Source organism: Anthonomus grandis, chromosome 13 (genome assembly GCF_022605725.1).
Source record: "Anthonomus grandis grandis chromosome 13, icAntGran1.3, whole genome shotgun sequence".
Classification (NCBI taxonomy): Eukaryota; Metazoa; Arthropoda; class Insecta; order Coleoptera; family Curculionidae; genus Anthonomus; species Anthonomus grandis.
In genome coordinates, this window is record NC_065558.1 from 5446080 (window position 1) to 5473937 (window position 27858).

The 27858-nt window shown below is 33.7% G+C and overlaps 4 protein-coding genes and 1 long non-coding RNA gene across 7 annotated transcripts; 2 read left to right on the plus strand and 3 right to left on the minus strand.

The window, feature by feature from the left end:
- Positions 1-2173: 2173 nt before the first annotated feature.
- LOC126743558 (lysine--tRNA ligase) lies at positions 2174-11413 on the minus strand. Of its 2 annotated transcripts, none has more exons than XM_050450703.1 (4): positions 11250-11413; positions 10337-11082; positions 2406-3271; positions 2174-2334 (listed from the first exon to the last, which is right to left on the minus strand). In XM_050450703.1, exons 1-4 carry the CDS (start codon positions 11282-11284, stop codon positions 2242-2244), a joined length of 1740 nt encoding a protein of 579 aa, XP_050306660.1. In that variant the 5' UTR covers positions 11285-11413; the 3' UTR covers positions 2174-2241. The 2 variants fall into 2 exon arrangements, with proteins under 2 accessions (XP_050306660.1, XP_050306659.1); XM_050450702.1 differs by having other exon boundaries at positions 11134-11284.
- Positions 4932-6476, plus strand: LOC126743562 (uncharacterized). The gene is made up of 2 exons (XR_007662922.1): positions 4932-5009; positions 5147-6476. It is a non-coding gene; the product is annotated as an uncharacterized LOC126743562 (long non-coding RNA).
- LOC126743557 (uncharacterized) lies at positions 11309-27429 on the minus strand. 2 transcript variants are annotated; one of them, XM_050450701.1, is made up of 5 exons: positions 27104-27429; positions 26880-27013; positions 19079-20351; positions 18883-18967; positions 11309-11497 (listed from the first exon to the last, which is right to left on the minus strand). In XM_050450701.1, exons 1-5 carry the CDS (start codon positions 27330-27332, stop codon positions 11452-11454), a joined length of 1767 nt encoding a protein of 588 aa, XP_050306658.1. In that variant the 5' UTR covers positions 27333-27429; the 3' UTR covers positions 11309-11451. The 2 variants fall into 2 exon arrangements, with proteins under 2 accessions (XP_050306658.1, XP_050306657.1); XM_050450700.1 differs by having other exon boundaries at positions 18883-20351.
- Positions 12259-13945, plus strand: LOC126743560 (tryptophan--tRNA ligase, mitochondrial). The gene is made up of 8 exons (XM_050450705.1): positions 12259-12417; positions 12477-12647; positions 12697-12851; positions 12905-13012; positions 13064-13185; positions 13238-13389; positions 13441-13559; positions 13611-13945. The coding sequence occupies exons 1-8, from the start codon at positions 12352-12354 to the stop codon at positions 13831-13833; spliced, it is 1116 nt and encodes a 371-aa protein (XP_050306662.1). The 5' UTR covers positions 12259-12351; the 3' UTR covers positions 13834-13945.
- On the minus strand, positions 25318-26641 carry LOC126743561 (negative elongation factor E). Its single transcript, XM_050450706.1, has one exon. The coding sequence runs from the start codon at positions 26537-26539 to the stop codon at positions 25721-25723; it is 819 nt and encodes a 272-aa protein (XP_050306663.1). The 5' UTR covers positions 26540-26641; the 3' UTR covers positions 25318-25720.
- Positions 27430-27858: the final 429 nt, after the last annotated feature.

The following is a 27858-nucleotide window of genomic DNA, read 5'->3' on the forward strand; positions in this document are numbered from 1 at the left end:
TATAACTTCTAAGTTTTCCAAGTTTATTTTGGAATTTATTCCTTCCATTAACTTTGTTAAAAACTGCAGACTTTTACCTAAACTTTTGTCCAATATGACAACACTTTCGTAAATTCTCGTGCAAAATCGACATATTAGGGAGTTTTCCCACAGCAATGTTTTAAGAAGCTTTTAGCAATTTAGTAAGAAGCTTTTTTAGTGCAAAATATGGTTCATCCAAATTTTTTTTTTGTTTTAAAATGTTCTATAGACCGTACCCTTTCTCCTAAGCAAATTTTTTTTGTAAAATCGTTGGGTCTTAAATTGCTCCAACACCCATTGTAATATATTACAACTCTTTTATGGTGACAAGCAAGCGTCCAGTGGTTTGGATATCGCAAACATGTTTAAAGAATTTTTCCAAACTGTTTATTCTCCTGGTATTGATAATAATCAGCTGCAAAATAGTCCCGCTAATGGTTTAAATTTAAACATTACTAAGATCTTAACATATGATATATTTGAAGGTATTAGCTCACTCCCTAACAAGATTACTGCAGGCCCAGATGGGATTCCGAATTTTCTCTTGAGGAAATGTGTATGTACTCTTGCCATTCCTTTATCTTTGTTATTTAATGCTTCCTTACAAACATCCACATTTCCAATTGCCTGGAGGGAAAGTTTTATTGTGCCATTGTTTAAAGCTGGCCGGCGGGATGTCATAGATAATTATAGAAGTATTTGCATTCAATCTTCAATACGTAAACTTTTTGATAGCCTTATAGGTAATCAACTTTCTTGGTTATGCAAAGGCTTAATATCAGATTCACAGCATGGGTTTTGCAAGAATAAGTCTACTGCCACTAACTTGATCTGTTACCAATCTGATCTTATGAGTAAATTAGAGGATCATAAACAAATTGATTCTATATACACCGATTTTAGTAAGGCGTTTGATCATCAAATTCTTCTGTCAAAACTGATCTCAGTAGGGTTTCATGTTGATTTTGTGAGTTGGAATAAAAATTCTTTAACTGGCCGTATTCAAAGGGTCAGGGTAGGTGGACATCTTTCTGATCCTATTAGCGTAACATCAGGTCTCCCTCAGGGAGGGCATACATCACCCTTATTATTTGATTTATTTATTAATGATATAGTTAACTGTTTCCTGTATAGTCAGTGTTTGATGTAAATAATTGGTGTGAACAAAACAATCTTCATTTAAATGTTAAGAAATGTTGTGTTATTAGTTTCACTCGCAGGATCAACCGGTTTCAATCCAATTACTTCATTAATAATGAGCCACTGAATTATGTTGCATCTATTAGGGATTTGGGAGTTATTTTTGATGAGAAACTCACATTTATTGATCATATTAATTCAATTTCTCTAAAAGCATCAAAATTGCTAGAGTTTGTTATGAAAAACTGTTCATATTTCTCAGTCTCTTCAACAAGAAGCAATTGCTCCCTAGTAAGAACTATATTGGAGTACTGCTCTGTAGTTTGGTCTCAATACCACCAGATTCATATCGATGCTTTAGAAAGAGTTCAACATAAATTCCTGAGATATTGTGCTCATAGAACTTTAACTGTTATTGAGAACCATGACTATTCTTATATTGAAAGTCAATTAATTATCTATTCCGACACTGTCGCAACGCCGTAATATTTCTGGTGCTAGTTTTATATATAAGATCGTTAATAGGCTTATTGATTGCCCTGATCTGTTGGGTCGTTAATGTTCCTCATCACGGGTTACGCCATAATGTAACCTTTAACATTCCATTCCACAGAACATCCTATGGAATTAATAATCCTATGGATAGGTATATGAATTTGTTAAACAATTCGAATATTGATGTGTTTAACATAAGTTCCTTAATGCAACTAAAGAGGTCACTTACTTCATAATTGTGCATAAAATTTTGTATTTACATTCTTGCATATAAATTATTAAGGTTGTTTCTAGTATATGTAGTATAGGTGTTTTTTACTTTGGTATTAAATTTTTAAGTAGGTTTAGATTATGACAGTTGTTTATGTAAATATTATTGCTTTGTAAAATTTACAGTTAATGGGGTTTTCCCGTATTATAAATAAAAAAAAAAAAATAAATGTTAAAGAATGTACTTAAATACTATATCCCTAGTAAAGTTGTGGTGTAATTAATATACTTTGAAAAATAAAATATGTTAAAGCTTCAACTGAAAGTTTAATGCTTAAATTCAATCGAACATAAAATAAATAAATAAATACGATATTAATTTGGTTTTGGTGTTTCACTCTCCTTCTCCTTATCATCCTTGTTCCTATTGGGGTCATCCGGTTTCATTGCTGGGAACAACAAAACTTCCTGCAACAAAAAAAAACACGAAACACTTTACATTTAATCCTAAAGCAAACAAACAGTTATCTCGCCCGTACCTTAATATTATTATTGTCAGTTAAAAACATTGTTAATCTATCGATACCGATACCCCATCCTCCGGTGGGTGGCAGACCATATTCCAGTGCCGTGCAGAAGTTCTCATCGACAAGTTGAGCCTCCTCGTCTCCCGCCGCCTTATCTTTCGCCTGTTCCTCAAATCTTTGCCTTTGCACCATCGGATCGTTTAACTCGGTGTAGGCGTTGCAAATCTCCTTCTTCATAACAAACAGTTCGAATCTCTCCGTTAATCCTGGGATAGACCGGTGCCATTTAGCCAAGGGACTCATAATCTGCGGATGTTCCATAATGAACGTCGGATTAATGCATTTTTCTTCGATAAACTCTCCTACGAGCTTATCTAATAACCTGGCAGTGGTTCTCGGTGCCGGACACTCAACATTGTGTTTGGCACACAGTTCGTCTAAGAACTTATTCGTTTCCGCCGTGCCAAACTCTGTAGCAGGAGGAAACTTAACAGCAAGAGCCTCTTCTAAGCTTGGGATCATTTGCACCCTCTTAAATGGGGGAGTAAAGTCGATTTCTTCCTCAGCACCCTCCGGACCGTCAGGATGGTATTTCACCTTATAAGTGCCATGTATCTGCTTCACCATTCCGGCAAGTAAACATTCAGTAATACTGATTAGATCTTGATAGTCAGCGTAAGCCATGTAAAATTCACAGGTGGTGAATTCGGGATTATGTGTAAGATCTATGCCTTCATTTCTGAATTGTTTGCCTATTTCATAGACCCTATCGAACCCTCCGACTACCAGCATTTTGTGGTATAATTCCGGGGCTATTCTCATGAAGAGGTCCATGTTTAGTTCGTTGTGGTGGGTCACAAATGGTTTGGCAGTTGCCCCTAAGAATTTATTGGGTAAAGAGTAATACTTTAGCTAGTTATCAATGAAATGTTGAGAGAAAAAAACTAAATGTAAGGGAGCAAAGTATTTTAACACCATTAAAATTAATAATATACTGAATCTATAGGCCCCCCAAATATTGATGAGAGTACTGTCTACATTGAGAGAGTAGAAAAGCTTCTGCTCTCTCTATGAGTTTTTTGACTTAAATTTTTAGCAAATGTTTGTTTTGTAAACTGGAACTCTACATAATTTATGTAATCAATAAAAATCCCCAAAAACTTAGAGCAGTCTGTTTTACTTATGGATTCGCTCTGCCGTGCAAAGGCAAAAGACGGTACTCGCAAAAAATGGCAAAATAAGATTATTGCATATTCGAAATCTCCTCGTTTTTCTCTATATGCCATTTTTTTAAGATTCCTGATATCTTAAAAAATAAGGGAATTAGCACCCTGCCAAATTACTGCATATGCATATTTTTTGGGGTGAAACCAAGGTAAAAGAAGGTACTCGACATTTTTTAAATAATTTTACAAAGGTAAAGTAGTGTAAGGGCTCATACCTTAACATTTTAGTTTTTCAAATATTTTTTTAAACTGTCTTACAAAGGCAAAGTAGTGTATATGCACATACATTACTTTGCCATTGAAAATAATTAAAATTTGATGTGACGTTTCAAAGGCAAAGTATGGTACTCGCGCATATACACTACTTTGCCTTTGTATCGGAGCGCTTTTTAATTCAGTCTGCCCAAATCTCTCCGCGAGAGTTAGTAGACGTTTTTAAACAATTGTTTTTTTAAAGTTTGTGTTTGAAAATAATATATATTCCGAAAGGACCAAAAGGATGGTTAATAGTATTCTTAAATCAAAAAGTAACTTGGTAAGTGTGTTGTGTTATTTTTATTTGATTATACTTATGTAGTAAATAAAAATAAAACCTAATAATTAAGTAGATTTAAATAGTAAATCTAACTAAAGTGTTATTTTTTAATTTTTAATGATTTTTAAGAGTTTTGGAAGCCAAAGTAAGAGCCAAAGTACCTACTAAAAATCTAAAACCTTTTTGAGTCATTTTCAATTAAGAAAGTTTTTATACAATTTGGGTAAAATAATTATTCTTTCTGCGATCGTTCGGAAAGTGTCAATTTTCCGCGCGCATTTTTGTTTTGAAAGTGTGACTTTCCGCACTAGTGCGAAAAATTAAAATGTCTAAAATTGGCATCTTATATTTTTATTAATTTTTTGAGTGAATCAATCTGTTTGAATTGTCAAGTTGATGACAATATTCTTGTTTTATTGTGTTTAGTATTAAATAAAATTTTGTTTTTATGTTTTTGTTTACACTTATAGAAAAAATAGCGTTTTAATACGTGCTATAAAAGGTATTTTTTCCGCACGTGATTAGATGATCACCTTTCTGTTTCACATCGTTCAGCCAAGTCCAATCGCGTGCACAAAAGTTAGACTTTCTGCACTAGTTAGGAAATATACTGTTATAAATCTGTACATTTTATGTACCATCGCGATAAAAAAAAAAACTGGGACACCTTATAAGATCTCCTGGACTATTTTTTGTGTCAAATGTTTGCCAAAACTTTACTTTTTGGTTAAGATAAGAAATAGGTTAAAGTGGGATTTAAAGGAGTTTGACGTTTCGTGTCAGTTGAACAGTTACCTTCAAAAAATAGTCCAGGATTAATGTTGGTTTTTGTCCCAGTTTTTTTTGATCGCGATGGTAGGTAGGTCTAATATTTTTTACCGGATATAAAAATATGTGACCTGATATACGAAACTAAAAAGGTCTTTTTTTGGCTATCCAACAGTTAATGTTTCTATCTTGGCCTAAATGAACATTAGCTCTTTCAATTTTAGGACAAAAATGTTCTTGCCGATATATCAAACACAAGCTCTGACTTAAACAGATCAAGCCTTCCCAATGTAGAGTTATTGGATAATTTTGTGTTTTCACAAGAGAAAAATTCAAGCTTGTGTATTGAAAATGATAGAGAAGCGTCTCCTTCCTGTCGCCTGCTGTTTGATCCTGAGGACAAGGATGATGACATTGCAGATCCGGATTATATACTCTCAAGGGAGGAACAACAGAATATCAATATGGATAGTGACTCAGATTTAGAAGTACGAGACGTGACTTTTAATAATATAGAAGAGACAGGTGATAACATAGAAGAAATAGGTGATAGCATAGAAGAGATCGGTGAAGCTGATAGTCAAGAGGATACAGAATCAGATGTAAAAGAAAATAGACTCGAAATATAGAATAAAAAGCGACCACGTACTTCAAAAGAAAAAGTTATAAGAAATAAAAATAAACATCCTATCGGGCCTCCCACCTGGAACTGCAGGACTAAAAAATGCCTTAATGCATACGATTCAGACAAAAGAAAAGACTTGCATACACGATTTTGGTCATTAGATAAGGATTTACAAACGATGTGGCTTTATAAGCAAATTCACGAAACTTAAGCGAAACGTAAGCATCTGGAAAGTCGTAGAAATTGTTCTAGAACATATACCTTGCCAAAAATTAACGCAAACGGTGAAGCCGAGCAGGTAAAAAATATGCCAAAAATTTTTTGTGACAACTTTGGGGTACAAAAGTACGATGGTGGTAGACTATAAGTTAAAAAACAATAATGATTCTCATGGTACACAAATAGCAACTCCCTTATTAGCAGACCAAAGAGAAAAACGGACTCCAGCAAATAAAAAAAGCAAAACTCCAATTAAAGACCGTATAAATTCCTATAAACCCAAACCATCACATTATAGAAGAGCACACGGGCCAAATAGAAAGTACCTAGCCAGCTGAATTGTCTATAAGGGATTTGTACAAAGACTATAACGAAAAATATCTTCCTTTTTAAAAACTTCTATCTTTCTTACGCTTCCAAGAATATATTTTTTTAGTTCCTATTTTGGTTCCTTATTAAAAAAAATCGTATTTGTATACTTTACACCTATTTTGTTAATTAAATCGACATTATTGGTACAAATTCTAAATATACAAATACGGTTAAGTTTTAAAACCTTGAACCTAAGAGTTTTTTTTTTAATTATTTTAACAATTTTGTTTAGAGTTTTTTTTTATATTTTTATTTTTTTTTTATAGTTTTTATAAAAATCTTTTCTGCGAAAATTAATTTTAAGTTCCAGCAAGTTTATATTAAAAAATTAGTATATTTCCACGTTCTTTAATTTAAACCCCAATATCTTCCCATTTCTTCAAATTTAGTGTATAAGTATACACTAGTTTACCAGTCCTTATCTATTTTTTCATGACCTTAGTACCAAGGCAAAGTAGGGTAAGTGCTTATACCTTAGTTTACCATTTTTAAGGCCCGTTAAAAAAAAATATAAAGGCAAAGTAGTGTAATCAACAAAACACTGTTTAAATATTGTTTAAATCAATTTAAATTTATTTGGTTGAAAAGAGAAGTTAAGAAAACCCTTGAATTTAAATTTTCATGCAATTCGGACAAATAATAAATACGTGGCCTTAAATTTACCTTTAAACTCGTTTATCTCGAAACTTAATTTTTGCGTGTACCTTCTTTTGCCTTTGTGCGGCAGCTCTGCTTAGTGACATAATGATTCTCATGATATATTCACAAAAACTTAAACAATATGGGTTTGAAGATATGAGTCAGCAGTTACTTTGTAGTTAATTATCAGGTAAAATACAACAAACTTTATCAAAGCATGTCTGGTGTTTTAAACATAAAACTTTGAGTTTCCCAGGGATCAATCCTGGGACCCCTCCTTTTTCTGATTTTTATAAATGACAGAATCAACTCTTGACAATTATTATCTCATGCTTTTTACTGATGACATAATAGCCATTTTAAAATCTCAATAATTTGTGTTTAGTATTTAAGATTAGCATAATAAGTGAGAAGTGTAAGGAAGATTGTGTTGTAAAAACATGTGACTATTTTTATTAGTTTTAATATTAAATTTCTACATTTTCTTCAGTTAAGGAACTGTATTTTTGTATTTGTACTTTGTACTGAGGAAATATAAGAATTATTATTAACTAAGGTGAATGCATTTATAAATAGAATTGATAAATTAGTGGAACAACAAAAAACCATGTATACTTATCAGAGACTTCTGGACCATTTAGGAACAAATAAAACTTACAGTGCACTATGAAACAGATCACAAAATTATTTGATCAGAAATGTTGTGATCTGGAGTCTCTTGTGTGTAATTGAAAAAAAACATTATTAATCTTCCTAATATTTGACAGAATCACCAACATTGACACACTGCTTAAAATTGTTAGACCTAGATTTAACAAATAATATCCTAACTAGTGGTTGATTTCCAGAAGAATTAATGTTATCAAATACAGTGCCTGCCTATTTTTAAAAAAAAAAGTGAACAGGACATTCAAGTATTGACCAATTTCTTTGTTTGAATTTTGAGGCACTTTGGCAAAATCCTGGAAAAAGCAATAAAAGCGAAAATTTTAAGAGTTCATAGACAACATCTTCAAATTTGATAAAAATCAGTATGGATTTCAAAGGAAAAGCAACACTTTGGGAGCAACAGTAGATCTTCCAGATAACAGAACCAATGAGATAGATAAAAGCAGGTACATAATAACTGTGTTTGTTGACCTGTGAAAATTATTTGATACAGTGCACATTAATTTGTTATTAGAAAACATGGATTTTGAGCTTTATGTCATGCAAGAGCTCTTACGAACATACCCTACTGGAAGAAGGCAGCAAACAGAATCCAAAAGGAAGTCAAAAATGAAATCAAAAATAAAGAACTAACTGAGCTAAAAATAAAAAGAAGTGTATAAAGTGCAGAAAGATCTTTATACAAATTGTACTCTTAAATAAAATAAGGAGCGTCATGGGTATAATAGATGAACAAACAAAAAACTCGGGCCTAAATATGCACATACAAAAAAAAGGTCAGGACAGGAAGGTTGTGTATCATAGCCTACAGACTTTCTGAAAAAACAAGAACACCTTAACAGAAAAAAAATTCTGTTAAAGCTTTTCTTAATATAATTTAAAAACCACTATCTCTGTTGTATTTAAACTGTCTAAGGCCTCAATGCCAGATTAATTATAATCTGTTAAGTTCAGGAGTTATCGTCAAATATATTTCAATTAAAAAATGCAAATAACTCAATGTTCTTAAGGCCAGTAGATCACAGTGAATTAATAAGGCGTATAAACTCTTTAAAAAGTAACAGTGCCCCGGGACATGATGGTATTTCAGCAAAACTAATTAAAAAACTTCACATTTATCTAATTGAACCCTTGACATATATAATAAACTTAATCTTTAAAACCGGAATTATTCCTAAATCTTTTAAAACATCCATTATAACCCCCATTTTTAAATCTGGAGACAAAAGTTTAATTGATAATTACAGACCAATCAGTACAATTTCTAATTTCGCAAAATTGTACGAAAAGTGTTTAAAGGAGCGACTAGCCTGGTTTTTTGATAAAAATTGACTTTTGTCTGAAAACCAGTTTGGTTTTTCTTCAGGCTTGAGTACTGGTGATGCCATGCACAAACTCATTGAACATGTAAGGTATAAATTGGATTTTGGCAAAAAGTGCTTAGCAGTATTTTTGGATCTGGCAAAGGCCTTTGACACGGTGCCCCACAAACAGCTTCTTGATGTCCTTGAGAAAAACGGGGTGAGGGGTCCCGTGTTACAGGTCTTTGCGAACTATCTTGTGGAGCGGCAAAAGTACGTTAAAATAGATGACACTTTAAGTGACCTATGTACAGTGAGAATTGGGATTCCACAGGGGACCGTTCTGGGACCCCTGTTGTTTATTCTGTACATCAACTCACTTACAACTTTAAACATAAACGGTATAATTATTTTATATGCAGATGATACTGTTGTTGCTTTTGACGGAGATATGTGGGAGGAAGTAAAAAATGTGCGCAAACTGGAATTATGATTGTAAAAAAATGGCTTGATATATACAAATTAACATTAAATGTCCAAAAAACCAACTATATTGCATTCTCAAAGACTAAAATAAATCAACCATTGTTCACACACTTAGATATTCAAAATCTACCAGATAAAATACAGGAAGCATCAAATGTAAAGTATTTGGGAATTATCATTGATAGTAACATGAAATGGGACTTACATACTGCACATTTAACAAAAAAATTAAATTTCCTAGTCTACAAATTTTACACTATTAGAAATATTTTAGACAGAAATATGCTTATAACCATATACCAAAGTTTAGTGGAATCATTACTAAGATATGGAATATTACTCTGGGGCAGTATGCATTACAATTCTTTAAATCCTCTTCAGATAATGCAGAATAAAATATTAAAAATAATCCTTAATAAACCATTCTTATACCCTACTAAAGAAATTTATAATGAAACCTATATAAACATAAGAACTTTATTCTGTATAACTGTTTGTTGCTTCATACACAATTACATACGTGAAAATATTAGCTATCCAATAAACCATAACCAAAACACTAGATCTAATGAAGATAATCAACTAATTATTCCTGTATGCTGTAATGAGTTCGGAAAGAGATCCATTAAATTTATAGGACCAAAACTGTACAATTTATTACCTAAACATATTACATCAAAAATAAAAAATTTTCAAAAATAATGAGGGAATGTATTGTAAACAATCTTAATAAGTTTAAGTCTGTTGTATCCTAATATTAGTAGATGCCTTCCCTTGTTAAATTGTTTAGGTGCTTTATTACCTCACTGTACTTATTTTATAAATATACTTAGGATCTCATATTAATGTATATATTTTTTCTTTAAATGAGTTGAACAGAAGAAAAATGTTTATTGTACACTGTTCATTTGTTACTTCCCATACAGATGCTTGCATCTAGGGGAATATAACTGCATAATTTTGATATTGTAATAACTTATTATAACTGTGTAACTATAATATGATGTTATAAATAAATAAAAATAAAAAAATAAATAAATATTAAAAAAAAATATTTACAAGATAAATCAATTTTTTTAAATCTTCAAACATTTAACTCTTACCTCCAGCAATCATGTTCATCATAGGAGTTTCAATTTCCAAAAAACCAAGTTCATCAAAAAATTTCCTAATATAAGCAATAATCTTTGCTCTAGTTTGAAAGATCTTCCTCACATTACTATTAAGAATCAGATCCAAGTACCTCTGCCTAAACCGGGTCTCCTTATCTTTCAAACCATAATGTAAATGGGGCAGCATATGTAAACATGGCGACAGTAAAGTCAACCTATGAGGTATTACTGATAATTCTCCTTTTTTAGTCCTGGTAGGAACCCCTTTGACCCCAATAATGTCCCCCCTTCTAATCTTATCGGTATCTTCTTCAAACAGTTGCTCACTCTCATACTGTTTTGCTGTGGCCATGATTTGAAGTTTAGTGCCCTCACCTCTTAAGTCGTAAAAGATTAATTTGGCCCCTGAGGCTCTAATAGCGTGCACCCTACCACTGACACTAATAATTTCACTCTCCAACACCTCATTGTCTTTTAAATAAGAATATTTTTCTATGAACTCTTCCAGTGAGGTTGTAACGTGGTATTTGTGCGGGTAAGGGTGATGGGCGCCTCCCAAAGACTTTAAATGCTCAACGGCGTTTAACCTTAACTTGAAATATTCATTGGGGCTAATGTCTTCCTCGGAAAACTTATCTTTTTTCTTGGCTTCTGTGGGGGCCGCTGCCGCAGCGGCGGTGGCCTTTTCAGACTTTTCTTTCGCCTTCTGTTCGGCTTTTAAGCGCCTTTTTAACTCGCTAAAAGGTAAAAATTATAAAATTAGATTAAAATCGCCCAGGGCCACCTACCGTTTGGATAAATTGGCAAGTCCGGAAGTAGTGGACAGTTGCCTTCTAAGAAATTGCATCATTTTTTTTTATGTGGAAAAGTTTAGCTGGTCCATGCGGAAACTTCGTAAACTTACTTTTTTGAAAGTTTTTCTCCTCCCGTTTCTGCCATTTTAGGGATTTTTCAATTAAATTTCAAATAATTCCAGCCGGCAGTACACTCACGTACACACACACGTGGATATAACCTAATTGTTTTGATATTCGCTGTCAAACTGACAAACTTTGACACACGACGTAAGGTTTGAATGATGTAAAGGCGTGGATATACAGCGGCGATTAGCCATTTCTTTCGTTCGAGTAGGGCAGCCAACATAAGTAAACTCTGTGGAAAGTGAACCGCAAATTTAAGTATATGAACATGGTTATAATATATTTTGTCACATATTGTCAAAATATATGACAAAATATATTATAAATCGTATATTGTCTGGTGCCAGTGGCGTTTTATGTTTTACTTCTGGTTTAGAATCAGGGTGTCTTAAGAGTGTGTTGGTCGCGTGTCGTAATTTTATAAATTAATTTGTTGTTACCGTTGTGGTTTTTGTTTTTGTTGTTGCTTTTGTCGTTGTTAATACTGTTGTTGTTACTGTCGTTATCACTGTTTTTAAATACTTTTTATCTAACAATTTAAAATGCCATTGTGGAGACCTTTTGATGTTTCTGTGGACAATTTGGAAATTAATTCCGACTTGGCGCAATCGGAATTTTTAAATAAAGACTTACATGTTCAAACCCAGAGAGTTGTTTTAAATATTTTCAATTGCCTAAAACGAAATGCGCGGGGCCTAACAAAACGACATTTTAAAAAGAGTTTGTGAGCTGACTAAAATTGCCCGTACTACCATCTACACAGTGATAAAAGCCGGAGACGTCATCGATCATTCTGTGAAGAGAAAAATATTTTTTACAATCCTTCTGTGGCACGCCTATGCTTTACAAAGAAGATACCGCTAATGCCCCGAGTTTTAGTTTTTCTGCTGTTCGGATTGAGTTCATATGGACTATACTTTCGTTCGATATAACCGTGTATCCTGCGGTGGTCAAATCTGTGTGCAGTGTGTACTCGCCCTAACGTTTCGCTTTCTACTATTGCTGACCCTGCAAGCTGTCGATTCAATAGCAACATTAGCCACTCCCAGTTAACCTCAAAATTTCAATTTTCCTAAATATAAAAAAATGACCATTTTAAGGCGAATATCCAGACAAATTGTGAAAAATTCGCGAAAATATTCTTCAGAAAAGGTCCCAACAATCAGCCATAAATAAATTCACAATAAAAAAAAAATCAAACTTTCTTCCAGTCTTCTCCAGAGCCCAAGTACCCCACCAGGGTCTTTTCTGGCATTCAGCCCACAGGTTCGATACATTTAGGTAACTATTTAGGAGCTATTTCGCAATGGGTCCAACTGCAAAACCAAAATAAAGACCTTATATTGAGCATAGTTGATTTACATTCGATCACATTGCCGCACGTAAGTTATTACAGGAACCAAGGTTTTAATCCTAAAATGGAGCTTTTAGGAGCCGAAAAAACTTTCCAGAAACATACTGGAACTAACGGCCACTTTACTTGCTTGCGGTATTGATCCTAATAAAGCAATTTTGTTTCAACAGTCAAAAGTCTCGGCACATGCCGAGCTTTGTTGGTGTTTGGGATGCATTTCCACTATGGCACGGTAGGTTATTTATACAAATATGCTGTTTAATGTATTACATATTCATGTTTAAGATTAGCACACTTGCCTCAGTACAAAGAGAAGTCTGAAAATTTAAAAAATATACCTCTAGGTTTGTTTGTTTATCCAGTACTTCAGGCTGCCGATATATTATCTTATAAGTAAGTCAATGAATGTTTTTTATGAATATGTTAAACCAAGGAAATCACTAGGGCAACTCATATCCCGGTGGGTGAGGATCAGGTGCAGCAAATCCAACTGTGCCAAGAACTAGCAAGGATTTTCAATGGGAGGTTTGGAGAAACCTTTCCTATCCCTCGCTCTCTTATAACATGTAAGACCTTTAATAAAAGTGAGTTATATTAGTTTGTAAAAGTTGTTTTTAGCAAGCGAATATGGTAGGGTAAGGAGCTTGAGAGACCCATCAAAGAAAATGTCCAAGTCGGATCCTGATGAGAAAAGCAGAATTTGCATGACTGACATGCCAGATACTATTGCTAGGAATATTAAAAAAGCTGTCACAGATTTCACTTCTGAAGTATAAACTTGTGTTATAGATAAAAAACTTGTCTAAAAATGTTCATTACAGGTTACTTTTGACCCAGTAAATCGACCAGGAGTTTCAAACTTAATCAGCATTCACTCATTTGTCAGTGGTAAGAGTGTCAATGATATTTGTCAAGAGGTTCAAGGCATAGATACAGGAAAGTATGTCTCCTTAATTGAGATTAGTAAAGTATATAATATATGTTTTCTTAGATACAAATTTGTGGTAGCAGACGCAGTAATTTCATATGTAAAACCAATTCAAGAGAAAATTGGGCATTATTTGAACGACGTGGGGTATTTATATGGGGTGCTGGAAGAAGGGAACGCTAAAGCGGCCCAAATTGCTAATGTCACTTTAAAGGAGGTTCATGAGAAGTTGGGAATGACCGTGGAAGGTAGAAAAAGGGATGATATTGTTGCCAAATGTGTTTGATAGGTTGGAAAGGATTATTAATTTATAGCAAATGTCCTGGTTTAGGTTAAGTTAAAACAAAAAAACAGTTATACAGTTAAATCTCTAATATATGGACAATACAAAAAAAACAGACATTGTTTGCTTATTTTAAAATTTCGGGTGTCCCAAAATACAAGTAAGGAAGTCTAATTTAGCCAGTCTTACTGTGGATCATATTGCAATAATAAGGTAAGTATTACTATTGGACAATATTATATATTGCTAACTTTTTGGGCTAATTGGAAGGATAATTTCATTTCAAGCATTTCTTAGCAATTTTCCTTTTAATTTGATGAATTCGGAGTCAATTCATAAGGTATTTTTGCTCAAAGATGTTTTCTGAAAATTACTTTGCTTTGCTTCTAAGCAGTTGGAAATCACAATTGAATCTTTGCTCTCAAGTTTAAGAGTTAATGATGTTTTTCTTCCAGGCAATTGAATTTGTGGCGTATCTCTATCGTATTTCAGGTAGATCAAGAAAATTCTTTTCTTCCAGACAGTCAGTCAATTAAACTGCCTAAGGAACTGATAAGATTTCATTCACTCGTCCAGAAGAATCAAATAACAATTGAAAGAATGAATGAACTACTTCAACTGCCTGGAATAAATTACTAATTACCTTCCAGCCATCAATAATGAAAGATCATCATAACAATAAAAATTACAATATTCCAAATCTGCTACAATGGGAGTCTTCTTTGATTATCCACCAGCATTTGGAATGGTATACCACTGGAGTGGATTGCATCATACCTCAATAATAGAAACACAATAGGCCAGGAATATCAATTAGATTTGGCAGATATTGTTAGGGGTGTTCCCCAGGGAAGTTCTCATAACTTAGTTATTTGGAAACTGAGAGGTATTCTCGACAAAAAGTTGTCTTATTATTATGCTCATTTTTATTTAAAGCCTCAAGGGAATCTTGTCATTTCCGTTTTCCAGTTATTCCCATCTATTCAATTTCTGAATTCTTTTGTTAGTAGCTAAAGTTACGAGTCACAACTACCTACTCAGAAATAATTTTAATAAAAATGAATTGCTAACTGCAGAAAGTGGGTCTCTCCATTTTTTTAGCAAATTCGAGATTGATCTTTATCGCTATTCTAATAATGATGATACTTAGTTCACTGGATAAACTGGACATACCTTATACTCTCACTTGACTGTGACCGAGACTTTGGTCTATTAAAGAGACAGCTTAATAAAACGGAATGATTCTATACTATTAATAACATATTCAACTAATTTCAAAGGCCTTCAAGAATCAGAAGAAATTTTCAAGTGTCCGGTGAATTATTATATGATTTTAAAAATTGGTGGCCGACACTTTATAAAAAATCATATCTGAGCAACAAATCTTACGGAAAAACGGTTCCACGCTCTCACAAAAACTTCTTTACTATTGCCTCCTATCACCATTTCAATATTTTGATAATGAATGAAAAAATTTGCCGGGAGTTTATAAACTGTCCTGTAATCGACACTTTTCGTCTTAGAAATACTTAGATGGGGTTGAGCCATGGTAGTTAAAAAAAAGCTTACATTGAGAAACTGTCTATTAATAAAAACAAAATGACCGATATATTAAATATAATAAAATTTATTGCTGAATAATTTTCGAAATTTTGGCAAAAAAATCCATCTTGGCCGCAACAAGCGAAAGGGATTCCAATTTAGAATAAGTGTTTGTAAGCATTCATTAACACAAAAGTGTAACTTAAATAAAGCAAATGTCAAACATTACTTACACGACTAAAGTTTTATTTTACTGCAGAAACGGGACATATATCCATATGTCAAAAATTGAATTTTCTAAATTTCCAAAGGTTCAAATTAAAATTAGGTGATAGCATTTCATTGAACCTACCTGAAAGTACAGCTCTTCAGTAATTCAAAATAACAATGACTAAACTTAAAACTATTCAGTTTTTTTCGTTTCCTGAACATTTTGTTTAATGTGACATGTCCCCTTTCTGCAGTTAGCAATTCAAATATACCAGCTGCTTAAAAGTCACCTGCTAGCTGAACTCAAGAGAACTGAAAACCCAAAATCCTTTAAAGTAAAATTGGTAGATTTGCTTTGCAAAAACCCAATTTATAATCTTAATGAATTTTTCTCCGTCAATTTTGTATAGAGTCAAGAAAATGTTCACTTTTTAAACTAATATTTATAACATTTTTTACTGATGCACCTTTTTTTGTGTACATATTTAAGAATTTTAATCTGTATGTAATTAATCTGTAAATTTATATTTAAGTTCATTGATTTGTGAACTTATGTATATTAGCTTGTATTTTCATTCTCTGCTTACGTCACTTTGTGAACAGTTTATAAACTAATAAATACACAAACCAGTTCCAGGCAGTCACCCAATTAAACTGCCTGGGAATTAATATGATTTGACTCACTTGTCCCGAAGAATTAAAAAAAACACTTGAAAGATTAAAGAAACCCTTTCAACTGCCTGGAAGAAACAAATAATTACCTTGACTTCATCAAATTGATCCTAAAAACAACAAATCTTACGGAAAAACAGTTCCACGCTCTCACAAAAACTCCTTTACTATTGCCTCCTTTCACCATTTTCGTATTTTGACAATGAATAAAATAATTTGCCGGGAGTTTATAAACTGTCCTGTAATCGATACTTTTCGTTTTAGAAATACTTAGATGGGGTTGAGCCATGGTAGTTTAAAAAAGTTTACATTGAGAAACTGTCTATTAATAAAAACAAAATGGCCGACATATTAAATATAATAAGATTTATTGCTGAAGAATTTTCGAAATTTTGGCAACAAATTTCATCTTGGCCAATAAGTGAGAGGGATTCCAATTAAGAATAAGTGTTTACTGTTTGTAAGCATTCACTAACACAAAAGTGTAACTTAAAATAATTAAAATAAAGCAAATGTCAAACATTAAACGACTGAAGTTTTATTTTACTGCAGAAATGGGACATACACACATCAAAATGGTCCAGGGAACACATACAAATATGTTAATATTTTTGAGAAGATTGGAAAAAAGTTAATTATTGCAATTTTTTTACATTATTCGAATAAAATAACAATATAATTATTAACTTTTTTTTTGTAGATTATAATTTACTCATAATTTAGGGCCCAAATAAAAATAAAGAATAAAATCCCATTTATTACTGTTTATTATAAAAATAAGGTCTGGTGAGGTAGAGGGCCAGGGTAGAAGATTGATTTGATTTTCCTCAATAGCGATTCGTACAAGCCGTGCTCGATGTGGTTGGGCATTATCTTGTTGCAACAATGAATTTGGGCCCATTTCGAGTAAATATGGAACAATTACAGGCAGTAGTATATTATCCCTATAACTAATTTCAGTCATTGTATTTTCCACAAAAATGAGGTTCGTTTTTCCGTCAAGTCTAATGCCACTTCAAAACATTAGTGATCCACCACGTTGCCTTACTACTTCCCGGGCATGACGCAAACGACTTTCATTTCCTTCCTCTCTACCAGAATCTGGATGAAATGAAAATCGAGACTCATCCGTAAAAAGAACTGTGGCCCATCTTCCTTGATTCCAATTAATATGTTCTTGGCACCATGTTAATCTTGCACCTCGATTTCCTAAAGTTAACCGAGGAACCCTTAGGGGTCTTCTGGCATGAAGTCCTCTCTCATGCAATTTTTCTAATAGTTTGACCTGAAACCTCGACGTTATGCACTCGTGAGAACTGCTGAATCAAAACAGAGGCTGTTACCGTGGGATTTCTTTGAGCTTGCAAAGTTATAAAACGGTCTTGGGCAGGTGTGGTAACTCGCGACGGGCCTTGATGCCGTTCTCTAACATCATTAGTTGTCTCTCTATATCTTGTCCACAAACGGTTAATTATACTGGGAGATGTATCCAAAGCTCTTGCAACGTCTCTTTGACTTGTTCCTGCCTCAAGCATTCCGACTGCTCTTAGCATTTCCTCTCGAATTAAATGTCGTCTTTCTATTTTTATTGAACAAAAACTAAGTCACAATTGTTTGGTTGGAACCACAGAAAATACGATATTGCATTAGAATTTAAAAATTATAATCTGCGTTATTTCGACAAAATGTGCAAGTAGCTAAAAACGCTGTTCTGGCATGATTTTTTGTACCCAAATATTTATTTTACTTCGTTGGTATCTTAATATTAAAGGTAGTATCTATTCCGTATGAAAATATAACTATATAAAAATTTATAAGACGGAAAAAACTATTTTCTAAGTGTTCCTTAGACCATTTTAATGTGTATATATCCATAAGTCAAAAATGGCATTTTCTAAATTTCCAAAGCATTTCATTAAATCCACCTGAAAGTTCATACAGTTCATCGGTAATTTAAAATAACAATGACTAAAATTAAAACTATTAAGTTTTTTTTCGTTTCCTGAACATTTTGTTTAATGTGACATGTATACCCTTCCTGCAGTTAGCAATTCAAATATACCAGCTGCTTAAACGTCAACTGAATTCAAGAGAACTGAAAACCCAAAATCCTTTAAAGTGAAATTGGTAGATTTGCTTTGCAAAAACCCAATTTATAATCTTAATGAATTTTTCTCCATCAATTGTGTAGTCAAGAAAAGGTTCACCTTTTAAACTAATATTTATAACATTTTTTAACTGATATATGTAATTAATTTGTAAATTTATATTTTAAGTTGATTTATTTATGAACTTATGTATATTAGCTTGTATTTTCATTCTCTGCTTACGTCACTTTGTGAACAGTTTATAAATTAATAAATACACGAACCAGTTCCAGGCAGTCACCCAATTAAGCTGCCTGGGAACTAATATGACTTGACTTACTTGTTCAGAAGAATAAAAAAAAACACTTGAAAGATTAAAGAACCCTTTCAACTGCCTGGAAGAAACAAATAATTACCTTCACTTCATCAAATTGATATTAAAAAACAATAAAACTTATAACCTAAAATAAAATATTCCAAATCTAACTTGCCTCATATTAAGGAACACCCCAAGTACTATAAACTCGCTTATTCAACTTACTCTGTGGCTCCGCCCAAATGCCTCCCCAAAACATCCGGGGTGACAAACTTAATGAATTTGACCAGTTCAGGAGGTCCTAAATTACCTAAAACATCACTATGTCTACTTAGAGGAAACACTACGTTATTCTTATTAAGCGTTTCGGCCAAGTCCACGCTGACGCACTGCTGTTTGTTGACCACCAGCAAGGGTTTACCTGGATCTAACTCTTGCTGAAACTGTCTCAGATTATCTATAACATGAAAAGTGGTTTCTTTGAAAGCTGATAGCAGTGGGTCTTTGTGAAAACTGTGTGCTTCCTCTTTTACAGTTACGCTATTCCATCTGCCTCTGCCCCTTTTTCTTGGCCTACCTCTTTGGCGTTGGTGCCGAACAGTTACCTCGACTTTTACCGGTGGATATTTCAATGTATTGAATCTACCTCCTCTACCTCTTCTGGATACCACCTGAGGCTCATTATTACGAAGGTCGTCATGCAATGGCACCACTTTTTTCGTCACAAGTAAACCGTCCTCACTATCTGTCGATGAGTATCTGGATTCTAAAACGTGCTCCCTCCGTAACTGTTCAAATTCCAAGTGTTTCTTTCGGGCATATCTTTTTCTTACGAACGTTTTCGGTTCTGCCTTAATCGAATTGATGTCCACCAATTTGAAGCTGCTGTTCTTATATCTGATATCGACGAGTCTGTGTTTCGATTCGGCAATCGATTTTTCCAGTTTACTGATGGCCCCTCTCAATTTTGTAACGCACATTCTACATCTCTCTTGCTCTCTTTTATAAAATCCTAAGCGGTCCTTCATGCTGAAGCCGTCCAGGTCTCTTTTTAGATGCGCCCTATATAGCCAACAAAAAAACTTGGGGTCTCTCAGGGGTTCATATCTTAAGACTTTCGGTTTTTTCTCTATTACAGTTGTTTGGATGATGGGTTGATTCAAGGTTTTCTGCGTCGACTGAAACATATCCGCGGGTTTTGGTATAAGCAAGGGCCCGATGCCAGGCACATTAATCGCCAGGGGGCCTTTGGTTTTCGCCAACACTGGTATAACATCTTTCGGGATCACCAACAGTTTCGTTGATTTGGAGTTGTTTTGAGTGCCATCTTGCAGGACAATCGTATGACCTTGCTGCATTATGCTGGGGTTCATTTGAGAGGGTGACATCGCCTTCACCGTTATATAATCACTGGGTGCGACCGGTTTAAATGCAGGCGCAATTTCTTCTTTGATAAACTGGACATCGTCACTGGATTCGCTATGAAAAGGGGACTTGGGATCGTACAGTGAGCTTCCCTTGGCATCATCTTCTTCCTCGATAAAAACTGCCTCAACTTGGGGGTTATTCTCTTGGATGTCTCGTAAGGTATCAAAAATAGATTCGGCGAATGGAGAATGTTCTTCTGTGTCCGAATTGTCGGAGTCCCTGACCGTTTCTATGTTATTTAAATTCATGTTTGCTTCAGGGATATTCTAAAAAAAAATTGTTTTATTTATTACAATTTTTATATAAGTAATAATAATAAACATTTCAAAGTCCTACTTAACAATTTTTAACTATTTCGGATTTCTATCATGCATAAATGCTCCAACCAGTGAAAAATCATGCCTTGATCACATTTTTCTTAGAAATAAAACAAAAAGGAAAACTCTTCATTTTAATTCTTTTATATTAAACATGGACTCAACTGATCACGATCCAGTTATGTTAAATATTTGTAAAAGACAACCTATTAGTAAAATATTAAGCAGAATAGCTTTAGAAATAATAAATGAAAAATTGTTTCACAATTTAATACAAGAGCAAAATTGGGACCCCTTTTGTTTTTAATTGCTATATAAATGCCATATTGTATGCTATAGGTAATTCAAGAACCTTTTGTTTTGCTGATGACTTAAAGATGTATATGGAAATTAGTACACTAGAGCATTGTCATGTTTTGCAAAGAAATTTACAAAGTGTTGTAGACTGGTGTAATGATTTGAGTTTTAATGAAAAAAGTGTTGTTCTATGTCTCTAACTCTTAATAAAAATGAGTATTGAATATGAGTATAGCATTAATGGTACACCAGTACAAGACCGTAAGCATGAGAAAGACTTGGGTATTATTGTGGACTGTAATTTGACTTTTACAGACAACATTGTTGAGTTTGTAAATAAAGCACATAGAACAATGGGATTAATTGTCAGGTCTACCATGGGTTTTATAGTGTTGAGTGTTGTCTAAAATTGCTCGACAGTCTGGTGTTGTCAGTATTGGAATATGGTTACCACAATATGAGGTGCGGACTAAAACTATGGAACGTGTACAACGTAAATTTCTGAAATACGTGTTTTTCAAAGAGTATGGGTATTATCCAAGTCAGGGCTATAACCATTTATTGTTATTGCAGGAATTGAATAGGCTCTCCCTGGAGAATAGACACCAAAAAATTTGCCTTGTGTATATGTATAAAATCTTAAAAAAATTAAATTAACTCTCAAGAAATACTTTTAATGCTTCCATTTTTTGTCAATGCTGAGAACACGAGACCAAGAAAGACTTTCAATTTAGATTTTCCAAGGACAAATATTTTTAAAAGCTCACCAATATATAAAATGTGCAATTCTTTTAATATTCATGCTAGTAACTTGGACATAGATTTGATAAGCTTCCAAAGTTTTACTAGAATTATAAATGATAAGTTGTATGCAGGATTTAAATAGTTTATAACGTTAGTTCCTGTGTTAGTAGGTATTTAGATAATTTTCTAAAAACTATGTAGGATTTTGTATTGTTTACTTAGTGCTTTTGATTATTTTGAATTAATTTGCTGACTGAAGACCTGCTTCAAGAGACTCTCCAATTCTCCGAACGGTTTACTAAATCGGACTTCGTTTTTGTGTTTCTTGGTTCACTTGAATCAGCGCTCGGGACAATGCAGCATTGGGGATATTCGTAAAAGACTTAGAAACATGGATAATACAAACGTAGTTTTAATAGGACCTTCTCTGTTTAAAAATAGGCCCATAGTTAATTCATTTATAACGTCGCAACATCGCGAAATCTCAAAATGCATTGAATCCCTAAATGGAACTACGCTTGTACCCATTGTTGGCGACTACATAAATAAGAAGCGCATGGTACATTATCTCATTGATTTCTGTCAATTAAATAATATTAAATTGAATTTTCACCAAGACTGTCAGCATCTCAGTCCAATGTAACATTTGGGAATAGTAAACACATTCAATATAATGTTTTACCTAGCCAACTAACTCTAATGTTAAATATTCAATCTCTGCGACATAGAACTAGTGAACTTTAACTTTTTTTGCATGACTTAAACTATCCTAGTATTTTATTACTTACTGAGCACTAGCTTAAACCGGGTGAGCTTATTGATCGACCAAATTATGTTATTTTGTCTAGTTTTTGTTGGATTTTGTCTTCTCATGGTGGATGTATGATATTATTATGTAAAAACTTTTTAGAACACAACTCTTTTCAACAGGTAGATAAATTGAACCATCTCCTAAAGGAAATGACTTCTGAATTTACTGTAATTTACTCCAAATCCATAAACTTATATGTAATTTGTATTTATAGATCTCCTCTAGGAGACTACAGCGAATTCTTTTTAAAATTAGAGGCATTTTTATTTGAAATTCCATCGGCGGCTTACTTAGTTCTTACAGGAGACTTTAATATCAACTTTAATGATAAAAATTCTGTCTTTACTCTGCGCCTCGATCATCTAATGGGGGCATTTAATATACATATGCATGTAAAAGATTCTACTCGTATAACACAGTCAACAAACTCCACTATTGACTATATTTGTTCTAATTTTCCAGATGACTCCGTGGAGTGTACAGTCGCAAATTCTGCTTTATCAGACCATGAGTTTATACTATGTAAAATAGCAAATATACAAAAGGAATGTAGTGTATCTGCACAGCGATATGGGCGAATTTTTGGTATTAATAACTTTAATAAGTTTCGTCAACTTTCAGCTCTGGAATTCTATTTTCGATTTATCTTCCTTTCACGCAAAAATTGTTAAGCCCTTTGATGCTTCCTTCCCAATGATTAAAATCAAACCGAAATCCAAACCTATAAAATCTTGGTTCACGAGGGGTTTGAAAGTATCTTCAAGAAATCTGAGATCTCTTCACACAATAAGAAAGTTCACTGTCTCTCCAGTTTTTCATAACTATTTTAATTCTTACCGAGCCTTGTATCGTCGTCTGATAAGAATCTTTAAGCAAACTTACTACTCCAACCGTTTAAGTGGTTCATCTAACAAATATAAGGAGAGTTGGAAAATTATTAATGATATTAGTCACAATTGTGGTAAGCAGTCAAGACAATGCCCTGAAGTCTCTCTCAATGATTTTAACAATTTTTTTTCTAATATTGCTCTACAACTTCAGCAAAATTTGAACCCTTTAGTGGATCCTCTTTCCTTTATGCCAGCCATTCATGTTCCAAATTCCTTCTTCTTTATACCTACAAACCTAAACGAACTCGAGGATATTCTGTAAACTGAAAAAAATAAAAATTCAACTGAAGAAGACAACCTTTCAGCTAAGATTTTTCTCAACCTTCCAGAAACGGCGCTAAAGGCACTAACTAGTTGACGCAATTAACCTTTCTTGGAGCAAGGGGATATTTCCATCTTGCCTAAAATCAGCTAAAGTTATCCCAATTCACAAGGGTGGAGCTCTTGATAATCCTTCCAACTTTCATCCCATCTCTCTCTTGTCTACGCTATCAAAGGTAATCGAAAAACTGGTTAAAAATCGAATAATGTCCTTTTTAAAGTCCAAAAACATCCTCACCAGACTTCAATTTGGCTTCCGTGAAAATACCAGTACCAATGATGCCATGTTTAATAATGTTAATTTTTTTCATGAGCTTTACTCCCAGATAAATGATGGTGGAGTTTCGGCGGCAGTTTTTTGTGATCCGAATTCCTTTCATAGGATTCTGCTGCGGAAGCTTCATCATTATGGATTTCGGTGAGTTTTTTTTTTTTTTGGTTTGCTTCCAATCTGCAAGATCGGCAACAACGAGTGCTTGTAGGATCTAAGTACTCTGATTACCATCCTATCACCTCGGCAGTTCCTCAGGTTTCAGTTTTGGGGCCAATACTTTTTCTCCTATACATAAATGATCTTACCAATCTTAATGTACGGGGGAAATTTACTCTATTTGCCGATGATACCACACTTCTGTGGCACAGCCCAGACACAGATACTCTGCGAACTACATTAGCAACTAACGTTCAGGCAGTAAATCTCTGGTTTGAATCAAACCTGCTGTCACTAAATCGTCAAAAAACCAAATTATTGTGTTTTAAGTGTGCTCTAGACCACGTGCCGTTTTCTAATTCAGAAGTTTGATAATACAAAATTTTTGGGTATATTCATTGACAAAGAACTCAGATTTGAAGAGCATATCCTCGGTACTTGCAAAAAGGTGTCTGCAGGTTGTTTTGCAGTCAGAGTGGCTACCCTGGAGCTTGGCCTTTGGAAGATCTGTATATTTTTCATTATATGAATCCCACCTTAGGTATGCCACTTGCTTCTGGGGTAATGCAGCTGCCTACCTTCTACAAATGCTGCTTCAAAAGCGTGCTGTACGTTACATCTGTGGGGCTAAACCAAGAGATTCCTGTCGCCCATTATTTGTTAGGCTGGGCATACACACTGTCTTCTCCCTCTACATTCAGGAAGTGGCGGCCTGTTTACTTTTTGCAAATCGCTTTAAATTTATAACCCCAAATCCAAGATACTTAACGCGTCAAGTGAACGATCTAAATCTTCCAATCCCCTCCTCCACATTAACTAAAAAATCTATTTTCTACGAGGGAATCAAAATTTTCAATCGTTTACCAGGTGGAATCAGGGAGGCAACATGTATTGACACTTTTAAACATAAATTGAAAATACTTTTGACCGAAAAATGTTACTATTCACTGGATGAATACTACGTCGACACATTCTAATTTTCCCTAAGTGTAAGTTTACTGTATTTGAATTTTATTTGATTTGTTTGTATAGTTAGAATTCTTTGCTGTCTTATACTTGAGGGGATAAAATGTATTTTTTTTCTGCTGTTTTTATGTATTGTTTTCTGATGTATGTTTGTTTTAGAACTCGAGTGTGTATGGGGTGTAGTGGTTAAGTTTAGTGGTAGTAATTTAAAGTCTCTTTGTTTAGAACAATTTTTCTTTGTTAATAACAATAAAGCATGTTTTTTTTTATTAGTTATAGGTAATTTTGGTATCTGTAATGGGCTGTTGATGCTGTAATAATAAATGAATTATTAAACAAAATGCTTCGACAAGCTACCATTATTAGGACAATTAAGAAGCATTTTCATAAATGCCAGCCTTGGATCACAAATGGTATTATTCAAAGCATTGTAACTAGGGATAAAATGAAAAAAGATCTAAATCAAAATTTTAATGAAACAGCTAACCAAAACTTTAAAAATTATAGAAATAACTTGAAAAAAATTATTGCAAAACAAAAAAATTACTATTATAAAATTAAAGTGCATGAAGCAGGTTATGACCTAAAAAAGGTTTATAAATTAGTCTCAGAAGCTACCAACAGTGATAGTAGAACAAACTAACACTGTTCACTGTAAACATTTACATTTATATTAAGGCTGAATACTAAGTAATAAAAAAGTTTATTAAAGCAAAGTTTTTCCTAAGTTTGGACACCCTCAACTCTTACTTTTAACAATTAAAACAAACCATAAAACCTTCTAAATCAAACCATAAAATTACAGAATCAGATAATTTACTGTAACATTTAGCACACACCCAAAAATTTAAAAATAAATCTAATCATCAAACAAATCATCATAAGAGACCAAATCCCTTTTGTCCTTGTGACTGCCCTTTTGGGAATTAGTAGAAGCCAATGTTGTCCAAGCTACTGAAGAAGTGGAATCATTCACTGGATCAATGGTGGGTTGCCTCCGGGCCAAGGAGACTTGCAACTGAATCCCTGATACCATACTGCCATCCATTTCAGCGATGGACCGATCAGCCGCATCAGTTTTATCAAAAGTAACGAATCCTCTGTTCTTTTCAATTTCCATTGATATATTTATAATGTTACCCATGGTGGAAAAGTGTTTTTTCAAGAAGTCTTCTGTGATTTTGTAGCCCGAGACGTAAATGGTGTTACCGGTACGCGGTTTCTCCGGTTTTTCTTTTGGTTTTTCCACCACAGTTCTGTCTTCTGGTCTCTCCCTAACGTTCTCAAAGTTATCGTAAAGATTTTTGATTCTGGGCGGTTTGTTTTCGGGATTATCGGGTCCATCTTCCATCTGCATCGCGGAAAACGGCTGGTAACCGCTTACTGTTTTCTCAGAGATTAATTTTCTCTCTAAACCTCTGGGTCTTTTAAAACCTTGCTCCGGTTGTTTTTGGGGTTTGGTAATTGCCGAAATCACGCCCGATTTTATCAGTTTTTTGGCAACTTCCCGGGCGTCCCGCGCGTCCGTGGGGCGTTTCGGGATCTTCGGAGCCTCCGGTTCCGGTTTTGGGGCCTTTAACGCCATTACGGCTTTTTTTTTCTTTTTTAACTTGGTATATTTTGCCTGCAGCATTAGTTCTTCTTCGGTGAAATTGGCTGGGAAGTGAATATAAACCATTGCGAGGGTTTAGATGCCGTTTGTTTAATTAATAGATTCAGATTTTAATTGATTATAAAGGGTAAACAATAAACATATGGTTTGGTTTGACAATTTTGACAGTGACAAGTTTAACTAAGGCCGTGACGCATAGAGGACGCTTTTGCATAATTGTTTTAAGGTAACTAAACTATGAAGCCAATGAACACAATTGCAGCGCCACCTCTTAGTGAAATAAATAACATTTTAAGTTTTTTTAGGTTATGTTATCATAAAAGAGATTAAATTTTTTTTAAATATATCCATATTTCTTGAATATTTAACATTATATTAGTAAAAATTATAAATTGTAAAAACTTACACGTAAATGTTCCTCAGTTTCCTCCTGCTGTAAATCAATGAAATCTTCAGGTTTCAAGCCTGTGCTTGTGAACCCCATATGCAGGGATGGAACCCAGTCAGGGTCATCATCATCTGTTAACCGAGTGGGAAACCCTAAAATGTTTTATTCATTCTAATTTCTTCACATTACAGGATATTTACCAAAAAAAAAAACTAGGAACAATAATTTATGTAAACATCTACCTCGAATGAAATGTTTACTGCATACTCTTCCATTTTTAATGGTTGCCTCTGACATGCTGCCCCTTCCAATAGCCTCCAACCAAAATTCTCTTCTCTTCCTGGATATTTCTGCCCTGGGAGTAATTGAGGAGTTTTGTACAGTGGGAATAGGGAAAAACCTCAAATCTTTATCCCGATCAGATCGACTTCCGCAATTTATTACTAAGCATCTCTTTAGCATTTTGTCCATGTTACAAGTTTAATATCAATAACACTTTTTGAAATTTATAATAAAAATAATAAGTTATTTTTTTTAGGGTTTAATGTTTTCAACGCACTTTATAGGTTAGGATTTTTATTTCAGATGACAAGTGACAAATGACACTTATAAGGGGAGAGGCCATTGTTTAAGGTTAGGAATTAGTTTTCATATTTTAATTCAATAGAAATAGTCGTATTAGAAATGTTCTTTCATATATTATTGTCTTTAATCTTAAAATAACTAATATTTTCTGTAAATTTACGTAAAAACTTAAAAATAAAAAAAGAGAGGTTAGGTACAATTACGATATTTGGTACATCCCCACAAGTAAACCTCTTGCATAAAAATATAAAACTTACTTAGAATATCGATACTCGGATACATCTCTATGTCTGTTGCAATCACCTTTGCCAACCACATAAGATTCGAAGACCCAGTACTGCTAACAGCAATATTATTTACAAACTGAATCTAATTTGTCTGAAAACAGACGAATATTACTAAAACTTTAGTC